This window comes from Fusarium fujikuroi, chromosome FFUJ_chr06 (genome assembly GCF_900079805.1).
Source record: "Fusarium fujikuroi IMI 58289 draft genome, chromosome FFUJ_chr06".
Classification (NCBI taxonomy): Eukaryota; Fungi; Ascomycota; class Sordariomycetes; order Hypocreales; family Nectriaceae; genus Fusarium; species Fusarium fujikuroi.
In genome coordinates this window covers 3129137-3140529 of record NC_036627.1, presented here as the reverse complement: position 1 = coordinate 3140529, position 11393 = coordinate 3129137, and the positions used below count along the sequence as shown (strand labels likewise).

The window sequence follows — 11393 nt, the reverse complement described above, 5'->3', positions numbered from 1 at the left end:
TTCACGGAGAATCGATGATGCGTGGTCTAGCGACGGCGTCTCTGAGAATTCATGCGGATTAACTAGTTTTGTCTCTCAACAGAATAGCACGAGTCAGTATGTTTGAGAATAAGGCGCGCGCCAACACTTAATCGGCTCATCCAATGATCAAGGTTCATGTTGATTAAAAGACTCTGCAGGGCCGAACAGGTTATCAGGGCAAATGGCATGTTGTCCACGATTGGTCTGGCCAAGGCTATGGGTTGATAGATGTAGCCATAGTTGGTAGTTGTCCGTAGTAGCCGCATCGTATCTCCCGGTAGTTCCACAGCAGATGGATTCGTTGCGCCGGCTATTGGCAACTCTGTTGCCATCAGACCATTTTTGACGCAGGGGTAGATTTCGACGCTCATCAGAGCAGGGAACAATCTTCGGCGGTGAAGATTTTGACCAAACACTAAGGAAGAAACGACTCCATTCCTCGATCCGGATTCTAATTAAGGAGGCTTCAATCAATACTGCCGCTTATCGTGTTGTCTCTCTTTGACCTTTGATCTGGCTGGCCCACCAAGAATATGGAGATCGGCCCCCGACACTCCGTGAGCCGATCACTCCCCGCCATGGGCCGTGGGGACGCAAGGAACGCGGAATTCCTAATTAATCCCTCCTCTGTAACGTCTGGTCTCATCTTCGTGGCCCATAGACCATCGTGTGTACGTGCGCACTATCAAAATGTCGTGGCCACGTCGATCTGTCGTATAGTTACTAAGTTACGAGGGGCTGAGTTTGTGTTCACTTACGCCGGCTAAGGATCAATCCGGTGCAGCCTATATTAGTGGCCATAAACTGGTCACGCAGCCGTGAGAAATGAAACCAAAAAGACAAACTATCACCATCCTTCATTCCTGAGGCTAACAACCGAGATTTGTGCCAAGTATCTCACATCACGGAGATGATTTCTCGCACGCAGAACGTCAAGTTCGTCCTTAATCTGTAACCGTCAGATTCTGCAGTTACACTCAAGATCACCAGTTGTCTTGTAAGGTGGCCGTTAGTCACCTCAACTGTTGATTGACAACTCACAACTGCTCCACCTCAAGATAGAACATCTCCTTACTACACTATCAACCTCTTCATCGTGGTGTTACAATCTGCATAGTATCGGCTTTCATTCATCAAGTTGGATGACATTCTGCAGGTAAACCCAAGGCACCTTGGCTGCTGTCTCATTGCCTTTGGGCACCTCTGCAGCTGTTCACCTAGGATGATAGGCTAAGCCCCACGCATACACATATGTATATGATGTAGAGCCAGATTATGTAGCTAATAATGGTTCTTTGGAGACATATGCATGTATGTGTTGTTACATGCATCTTGGTCTGGAACCTTCCAATCACTTGATGTTTGGCAGAGCAGTTTGCTCGAGAGTCCGAAGTCGTCGAAAGACTGTGACTCATATTTGGTTGGCCAACCTCCGGGAACGCCCTCAACTACCTGCCTTTGAGTGGCTTGACTCTCATGGTATAAGGCGCAGATATGTAATTATTAGGAATCACGCTGATGGCATCATGTCAAGGTGTATTATTCACCCGATACTCACCACAGCCAGAGCAGGACCCATCGACTTCAGGTCTATATCATTGCTCCGTCTAATTTACACAATACCTCGACTGAGGACAAGTGGTTTTGTTGCCAAGTTTCACTGTGTTTGTAATATGTCACTCAAAACATACTCGAGCCGTGTCACTGTGATGTTTGCTACTAATTCTTCTAAGAGAAGTTCCAGTTACAGAACGTATAGTTTCTATACATTTCTTCACAATTAAACGTTACCCGCAAACACATAGTATAGCAGCCCATATAGTAGTATCCATGTCGTAAATAATAAACTTAGAAGATTCGCACTATTGACAATATATATTTACATCGCAGTACACTATACCAGCAACTATCGCCGAATATTGGGGGGAATAGGTCCTTGAGACGTGAAAACTGGTATCTTGAAACGGCCACAACCATTAAGCGTTGCAATTCATCGTTCTGACGGCCAAAAGAGAGAGACTTGTTTGCAAACTCCAGGTTACAACAGATTGCCACATACCTAGATCATGTTGCTTCACCATAGACCTTTTGGTATCGCAGGTTCAAGCTAGATGATAGGCAAGTACATATTCAGTGATTATATAGCATACCCCTAAACTTGTTAGTTTCACATTTCTCGATTTATGTCTTCTTACAAGAGGGGAACAGAAACATGCGAGTGCTAGATATATTAACTGTCTTTTACGGCATAAAAGGATCGCCACGCAAAAAAGTCATGTTAAGTCGTACAATATCTAGGTCACCTGTTTCCTGGATTAGGTTTGTATTCACTGACGAGTTGTTCAGAAACAGACATTTGAAATCATAAATTGAATTGTTTACCATTAACATCAACTATGGGTATATAAACGCAACCGGATAGAAACAACAAACCTGCTGGCTGATCATGAAAAACAGTGAGACTTTTGAGAACCTTCAGCGTGCAAGACCGACAACTGATTGACATGAGTATATCAGAGACATTTAGGAGAGGGAGAAAATACTAGCCCTACAGGGCTTTGAGGATCCTGTAATCATCAGCCAGGACAGATCAAGAAATGTGTTAACAAATCTCAAAGTAGGCAAGAAACCTCAGTTGAGGTCTTTGCTAAGGTTGTTTAGCTCTGTCCTTATATAGGACTCTTACTGTCCCAGGATTCGGCGCACGCCATAGCATTGATGTGCATGCTCAGCGAATCCTTCTGTGGACCATAGACGAGTCAGCAGCGCAAGCAGAGGTCGATAAGGCCCAACATCCGCAGGCACAAGCTCGGAAAGCGTACTCTGAGGAAGCACACCTTGCATGTAGTGGCTATAAGTGACAAGGCATCCCTGGCAAAGAACACCTTTATCAGTGCCAGCATCTGAGACGGATGGGAAACGGATGGAAGCCATTCCGCCAAAGTCATCCTCTACAACCTCGGCCTTTCTTGGTAGTCTTGAGAGATCACAGCCTGGAGGATCTAAAGGAGCCTCATGAAAGTGCCTGAATATTGCAGCATCCTTCATGGACGTTCTCCCGGGATGATATGTTGGCCTCAGTCTGGCCAGCTTCTCTGACGAGCCATGGATCTCTAGGGCAAGCTCCTTTGCTTGCTTGACGCTGACAAGGCGCTCAGCCTGCTTATGCACGAATTGGAACCTCAGACCAAAGGTACCAGGAACACTGTGCATAACAGGAATTCGTTGGAGATCATGGTCAGTGAGACCAAAGCACTCCTTCGCCATAGCCGGAGACGTCATCCGGAGAGCCTGGTTCTCGTAGAGACACTCAAAACAAACCCTCTCACAGGTTGGCAGGAAGAGGAACCCCCCAAAAGCGAGACATGAGACACATCTGGTCTGCCGGAGAGCAGAATGAAGCAAGGTAGCAGGATGGTAGCCCAAAAGATGAGTCTGTCCCAAGACAGCCAAAGCCTCGGGAGCATGTTGGACCATCTCCCAATACACCGGCAGGTCCTCGATCACATCCTTTCCTAGAAGAGAAACCCGCGACAGCCGGGACAGAGACTGGAAGTCGAGGAGATCAAGCACAGACAATAGAAGCTCTGCGGGGAGACAATCCAATTGGCCTAGAGAAGAAGCCTGGAGTCGTGACTGGTTGGAGATGGATGTAGTGGATGGGAGCAATCGATTCCGGTTGGGTACACAGCGAATCATGCCCTTGAACTCTGATTCCTCGGTACGGGTGAACTGTTGGAGGACGTTGCAGTGTGTAGCCATGGCGTGTTTCTTAAATAAAATGTGTGAGAGTGTAGTCAAGTTATACGACAAGGTTTGAGATCTTTCCGCACAGTGACGCAGAGAAGAACAAGAAATTATAGAAGGACACTAACTTAGTAGACGAATGGACGACACTAGACTTATAGGTTAGAAGAAGGGAAGAGCGGTAAAATAGTTGCACGAGTGAGTGCTCTTAGACCTCTCGAGAAAGGCCGAGGTTACAGGCTGTTTAGAGACTGACTCAGCAGAGTGAACCGCTAAGATTCCAGGATTCAACAGAGAAAAAGCAAACCTGGAGTCTAGGGATATTGCTTGGACTGGACGGATACGCACAGCTGGTGGGTTTTCCCTGCATGAGCATCAATTAAGCGCGGGGTCCGATGTGGTGTTGGGGGCACTAAAATAAGTGAGGCTCTGAGCTTTGATGGAGTATAAATCCGATTTTCTGCAACCTCACAGCTACCAAGCTGTTAGATACAGCTAGCGCCATAACCTATACTCTAGTTCTTTTCCTTTCTAGCTCTCATACTCAACGCATCTGTTGATCGTCTTCATGACCAGACACCATGAGCCGTCTACTCCAAGGTCCTTGTCTCGGCTATGTACCATGGATGATATCGTGCATATGCCCCGGACCGGTTTGACAAGCCGGTCTTTGAGTTCCGGTCATGTCACCACCGGGAAATGTCTAGCCTAGGCTTACATGGGTGCATATTGGAGCAAGATGCCATGCCATGCAACTGTACCAGAATATCTCGTGGTGTTTTGTCCCCGCGGAATTCCAGAGTTTTGAAGGACGTTATCGGCTTATCAAATAAGATGGTTTGATCTCCGCCTTAATATAATAAATATATTCCGCGGTATATGTACTTCCTCGGATCGGCCCTTTGTTATGCTAGAGTGACATGACATTAGATGTCGGCAAACCAACCGGCTTATACAGTTGGTCCTGGAGACCTTCACAACGCATCCATATGCTGATATATGTTTACAATACAGAATTACTAAACGAGGTAAGGTTATCAACCGGACTCGTAGGTGACACTGTCCCAGGCTTGTTATTCGCTACCCAGCAATTGGACAGATTTGACAAGTCATGATACCATTGTTCTTCAACTACTCATACCCATACACATTCCTCAACACGGCTCTGGCTCTCGCGACTCTACGTCTTTTTTATACCAGCTCACAACCACAAACATATCAATTAGACAACTCCATCACAACACCAAATGGTCAATCATATCTCCTTCCATTAATTGATCGATCTTCATTAGCGCCCCCACCAACCAAAGACAATAAGTTGGGGGTTGGCTCGGTTCGGACCAAACTTCGGTCGAGAACTCGGATTTTCGAAGGACATTGCTCGCTCGACTCATTCAACTTCCGCGAGTAGCGTCGGACTTTCTTTTTCGTATGTCTCTCAATACTTGGGATCTGCGCGTCCCGTCTTTGTCTCACCTTTGTTGGGATAGTTAATCCAGTCAAGTTCTCGTAAATGTGCAAATGATCACGTCCTGCTGCAAAAGCTACAGTAGTGTGAGACTGAGCCGTCTAAAACCGAACAACTCTTGCACGACTAGTCAACTAGCGCAACAATATCTTTGTGTTGAATGTGTTAATATTTCTTCTCGCTGGGACTTACAGGCCAAATTAATCGGAAACTTATATCCGCCTTAACGTATAAGTTCTAATACCCTAGCTTCGGTACTTGAGAGCCATGCTCGATCGATGCAAAAATTGCTTCTAGAAAACCTGCTAACAAGAATTTTCTGGCTGTTTCGGACCGATGCATGTGGCGTGCAATGGTTTGACGGTGGCCGAGGACAGGCTGTCGATGTTCTGGCTACAAACTGCTGTTTCTACTCCCTTCTTGCACGTTCAAATGTGACTGTTGCGTGTTAGAGGCGTTTTGAGTTTGCGCGTCTCATGTTGTGTCTGGTCTCCTCGGCTTATACCCCAGGTCTCTCACTGGCTTACAAAACACCAAGAATTGGCAAGTCCTACAGGTTTGGTATCGATATCAACTATTATGGTTATATCAAATGTGATTTTATCATATTTTCTCACCCAACATATTGCCTATTGAAGAATACTCTGCACAATCACTTGGTATATGAAAGGTTCTGTTCAGCGTTATGTGTATCATTTTGCCTTGGCATCGTTCGTAAATACCACATATCATTCACGGTATTTCAATACACACCAGTGTTTCCAAGGGCAATTTGCTTAGCTGTCGGTTAAAGTGAGATACCCTGAGCTTGACAGCGAGTCTTTAGTTCTTAACTGAATCTCAGAAACTTTAGACTAATGGGTCAGGTTCCCAACGACGACTGAACATCGCCAAACTACTTACAACATACCGAGACTAGAAGTATAAGAAATTCTTAAACAAGTATCTACGAGTTTGTCTAAGTAATCCTACTTAGTGTTTAGAAACACTATGTTTTATTGACTCCCTCCTTGCCCACATACAAAGTGAAGGTATGAGAATTCAATTCCATAACCAATGAAAGATCTGAATACATCTGGTGGCTTTAAAAAAAAATACTAATAACGTTGATTTTTCTCAGCCTATCTACCTATGTCGCGAGAGAAACTCGTCCTCTGCGTGTAAGTGACAAAAAAGAAATGTTGATAACTCCCTACAACTTCCTACTGAAACCCATTATAATGTATCCAAGTATACCATCGGATTTTGAAATGCAACCACAGACTGATATTTTTCCCGTGACAGTCTCCTGAGATTGTTCTTATTGGATTGAAAAACAACCTCCCAATTCTTCACATTCAGCCTGTCTGAATGCACAAGACTGTAGGGTAAGTAAATATACATAACGTCAAGTGACCAGGCAACATGGCCGTTCTACAGGCTGTTATTTTCCAACTTGTTCTTAATTTTCTGTGCTCAATGTCTCTCCTGCCGGGTTTCTTCCATTGTGGTGTTAGAAAGTATCTAGAGCCGTGGTGGTTAGATCGTACGGTTTGTGCCTCTTCAACTATACCATTGACGTTTCTTGAAGTTAAACAAGTTACGCACTACCTGCAGCACCACAGTCCAACTAACTCTGCGTCGGCCATTATCAGATCCAAGCTCAAGATAATGGGAATTCCAACATTGAAACCAACACAAACTTGAGGGAATCGACCTCATGGCACGACCTGTCGTTGGTACTAAAGTAACCAACAAAGGGAGCGCCCCGCCAAACGCATATTCTTATTGGGCACAGGAACGAAATCGTCCACTTGAACCCAATTTGTGGGGGTAAGATGGATTTCGAGATACCATGGCTTGGAGAACAATATCAGCCGGATTTCACATTGTTAAAGCAGCGCAAATAAGGCGAAGGGACATAATATAAATATTGGTTCATCAACTGAGTGAGTTATGAGAGCCCGTTCTCGTCTCACACGCCCTCGACCTCGCGTTTTATTTCCACGCAACAACAGCAATACTGTCACCAGCAATATCAGATCAAACACAAGAATGGCTTCAGCTGCAACAGCGCCACAGCCCGATGCTGAACTCTCCATACCGCCTCTCTTCACTACTGAACCTCTCATCCGCGATAGCCTACCCACGGAGTCATCGCGTGTCCAGGATGCAACGATAGACGAAGTCCTACCTTTTCTTCAAGGCGAAGAATTCGACTACTGCAACTCCTACGGCCTGCCCCATCTGGACCGTCGCCTCCATGTAAAGTTTTTGCATAAGCAACTGGGAAAACTGCCCGCTGCTTTCACATCCGCCGACCCAAGTCGGCCCTGGTTCTTCTACTGGTGTCTGTCTGCTCTTGTTCTCCTAGGAGAGGATGTCACGGAGTACCGTCAGAGACTTGTCGATACCGTCCGACCTATGCAGAATCAAGATGGAGGCTTCGCTGGCGGATTCGGACATACCTCGCATCTCGCCACCTCCTATGCAACCGTTCTGTCGCTGGCCCTGGTCGGCGGTGAAGACGCCTACGAGGTCATCGACCGTCGAGCAATGTGGAGATGGCTATGCTCACTCAAGCAGCCCGATGGAGGGTTCCAGATGGCACTCGGCGGCGAGGAGGACGTCAGGTATGTGCATGCTGTACCACTGCACCTTGATACTCTTCTCTGCAGCGCGGCGATCAAGGCCCGCAGTTCCCCATCGGTCTCATGCCGGAAACCCTAAGGACGCATCTACGATCACTTCCTTCTAACAAAGTTGTAGGGGGGCTTACTGCGCGGCCGTCATCATATCGTTACTCAATCTACCTCTTGAGCTATCACAGGACTCTCCTGCACGATCCGCTGGCCACACTGGCCTATTCACTGGGCTTGCAGACTATGTACACCGATGTAAGTGACGCACGAATCCCCAAAGCAACGATTCCGCCTCTGATCATCCACCGTAAAGGCCAAACGCACGAGGGAGGCGTGTCGGCAAAGCCGGGCATCGAAGCACATGGTGCATATGCCTTTTGCGCTCTCGGATGCCTCTCGATTCTTGATTCTCCACATCGTTCCATCCCGAGGTATGCTTCTCCCTTTGTCTAACCACTCATGTCGTGACATGGAAGCGGTGCATCGCATGCTAACCTTGTCTTGATGTTTCTGTTCTGTAGGCATCTCAATGTTCCACTGCTTATCTCTTGGCTGTCTTCGCGACAGTACGCCCCGGAGGGTGGCTTCTCAGGTCGTACCAATAAACTAGTCGACGGTTGCTACAGTCACTGGGTCGGAGGATGCTGGCCCCTCATCGAGGCTGCACTCAACGGACCCGGGTCCGGCCCTGGAGGGGAAGAGGCCAATTCAGGCGGCCACGCGCTCCCTGCGGCCAAAGGTAGCCTTTTCAGCCGTGACGGTTTGATCCGCTACATCCTTTGTTGCTGTCAAGACCAGTCTAAGCGGGGTGGTCTGAGAGACAAACCGAGCAAGTATGCAACTTGGTGGCCCTCCATCTAGGATTTCTGAATGAGCGCTGACTCGAGCCCAACAACAGGTACTCCGACGCCTACCACACATGCTATGTACTTTCTGGCTTGAGCGCAGCGCAGCACAAGTGGAACTTGGATGTTGCTCGACCTCACGAGGCAGATGTGCCAGGCGACTCGTGGTCTGTGACACCGTATATGGATGGCGAACAGATCTTTGATGAGGAAGATCGAGTTGCTACCGTGCATCCCGTCTACGTTATTCCGCAGCATAAAGTGGAGGCTATGCAGAGTTACTTTTCGTCCAAACATGGCTTCTAGATCAAGCAGCACTCGTGTAGTGCAGGATGGGGCTTGGAACCATGAGAAAAGAGAGTCCATGCAGCTGAGACATGTCACTTTTCAATGTACTTGGGAATCTTGTGAGGGAGTATACATGAAATACCGAGGATTGATGCATTGCTTGCTTGGGCACACAGATCTACCAACTCTGTGGTGATCTATCCTAGACAGAGATACATATTTTGGTAGCCAAAGCACGACATGGAACCTGCGTCGTCGAGGTTGAACAAACTGGGCTTATCCATCTTGGATCAGAGATACAGCACACGAACAAACATGGACCGCAGTGCATGCATGAATCAGAGTCAGAATCAGTGGATTCGCGGGGGGGTATTCAGCTTCTTCACACACAAGCCGACTTTGATGGCGCCATGTCGTGTCGTCAACAGGCATGACAGAGTAACAGTGCAGCTAACATGCATTTCGATCAAACAACCAAGGCTGTATGTCTAGCTGAGTCATATACTTCTGGCACATTGAGTGCTTGAACTTTAGCTCCACTGTAACTTGATCCTGTAATACTAATTACAGAAAACCGTATTGAATTGAGACCTGCATGACAAATCGAGACCAATTTCTATAAGAGATGTGTTCTGGAAGAATAGAATAGGGTTCAATTGGGAATTCGGGATAATATTAACTACTAAGGTAGTTGGTTCCTACCGAGCCCAATATTTAACTGTCTTCTACTGTGAGGAGGTCAATAATGAACTGTGCCTCTTTCTCCAATATGGCTTTCTCACCAAAGACACTCCCTCTTGAAACCCGCAATTGAATCCTTAAAAGACTCTTCTGCGGATTTATTCAAAAAGCTGCTTCGAAGTTACGCTTTGTGAAAGCCAGATCGGCACAAACTTACCGCGATATCAAAGATGGCAACATTGCACAAAAGGGAGAACGTTCAACCATCTTGTCCTCATCATCAGCGATTTAGCCACTTACAAGCTAGCAGTATGAAAGCGTGGATCGGATTGATTCGATTGTTTTTATTTGTCTGCGCATGAGGACGAAACCCCATCGTCTTGAGTATGAAGCCATTACATAAAGGACTCATATGCTCACTTAACGTCTAGCCTTGTCTACTTAAACGAACCAAAGGGCCATCCTATCATCCGCCAATGCCATGTGATAAGTTCCTTGCTTCCTTCTAGAACTAAGTGTCCACCCTCCATGTGAATACAAGCACTTTCATCAAAACTTGGGACTTGAGGCTGGCCAAACATTCATTCGTTACAAATGAACAAATTTCCCATAAAGTAGCATAGTACAAGCTACGTCATGTTGATGATATTGAAGCTGTGGGAGCTGTCCACGTTGAACAGTCTGCACTTCATATATCAACGACAACCAAGAGTCATCAGCTTCCAGCTGATGGCGATAAGAAACGTCAGACAAAAAAGAAGCCTCTGCATTACCTTCAATTCAAGTTCAGATCTTCCATTACATCGAAGTGATCTTACAATCATGGCTGAGCCAGTGTCACTGCATTCTCGATATCAAGTCGTCATCTGCCACCTGGAACAAAACCGGCCAGTGTTGGACTTCTAGATCTCACAGTCAGACGTCGTGAAATTGAAGTGAGTTCCCTTACTTCTTCTGTCAATATGGTGATACAAGTGGCAACTGACATTTGAAAGCCGACAAAAACAGAAAACGCAATATTTGGCTTCGCTTTGAGAACCGCTAAGAGTGTATATTGCATCACGTTGGGAACCGATGTTGTGCACTATTCCCTATCATGAACATGACACATAGACATGATGGTATCGACCTCTGACCTTCACTATATATCTGAGTTAGATTGGAGCTGGCAACGCTCTTCTGCAGTTGAAACCCTCCTACGGATGTCTTCTCGTTTGGGACATGCTGCTCAAACTGAACAAGTCGATCTAGCCCGCATCGAACACGAGGGGCGTTTCAATAGTTTTCCAGATAGGCAATAGCTTTTACACGATCAGATGGTTACAATTTTGCAACTCGTGCCATCCTTCGAGACCAGAGTCCTCGGTATCGTCAATCGAAGAGGCCCAAGCACCTTGATCGACCGGCAAGACATAACCGAGCTGGACCCTGCTGAAAACCACGAAGTGTCTTACTGATCATATACGTAATAAGTTGTCTTGTCATCTTACTTCAGGATTGAAGGCCATGAAGAAGGCCCAGGGCCGTCCTGGCTACGTGGTGACCGTAGCCACAGAGCTTGAAACCAGGTGCTTATGTAGTTTACGTGAACTAGTTGTGATTCTTGCCGTTGCTATTGGTATCAATTCTTGTGGCGGAGCAATATCTGCACGCTTGTTCCTATCGAGTGGGCCTTTATGAGTAGAAGTTAAGTGTCAATTTCCACACGAATTTTGAGAGACA

General features: G+C 46.5%; 2 protein-coding genes; one reads left to right on the top strand and one right to left on the bottom strand.

Moving 5' to 3' along the window:
* Nucleotides 1-2703: 2703 nt before the first annotated feature.
* On the bottom strand, nucleotides 2704-3783 carry FFUJ_06285 (uncharacterized protein; the record flags this gene model as incomplete). Its single annotated transcript, XM_023579593.1, has 1 exon — nucleotides 2704-3783. One exon carries the CDS (start codon nucleotides 3781-3783, stop codon nucleotides 2704-2706), a length of 1080 nt encoding a protein of 359 aa, XP_023432402.1.
* A 3487-nt stretch (nucleotides 3784-7270) lies between these two features.
* On the top strand, nucleotides 7271-9008 carry FFUJ_06284 (related to RAM1-protein farnesyltransferase, beta subunit; the record flags this gene model as incomplete). XM_023579592.1 has 5 exons in its annotated part: nucleotides 7271-7848; nucleotides 7985-8112; nucleotides 8171-8288; nucleotides 8379-8690; nucleotides 8756-9008. 5 exons carry the CDS (start codon nucleotides 7271-7273, stop codon nucleotides 9006-9008), a joined length of 1389 nt encoding a protein of 462 aa, XP_023432401.1.
* Between the last annotated feature and the right edge of the window lie 2385 nt (nucleotides 9009-11393).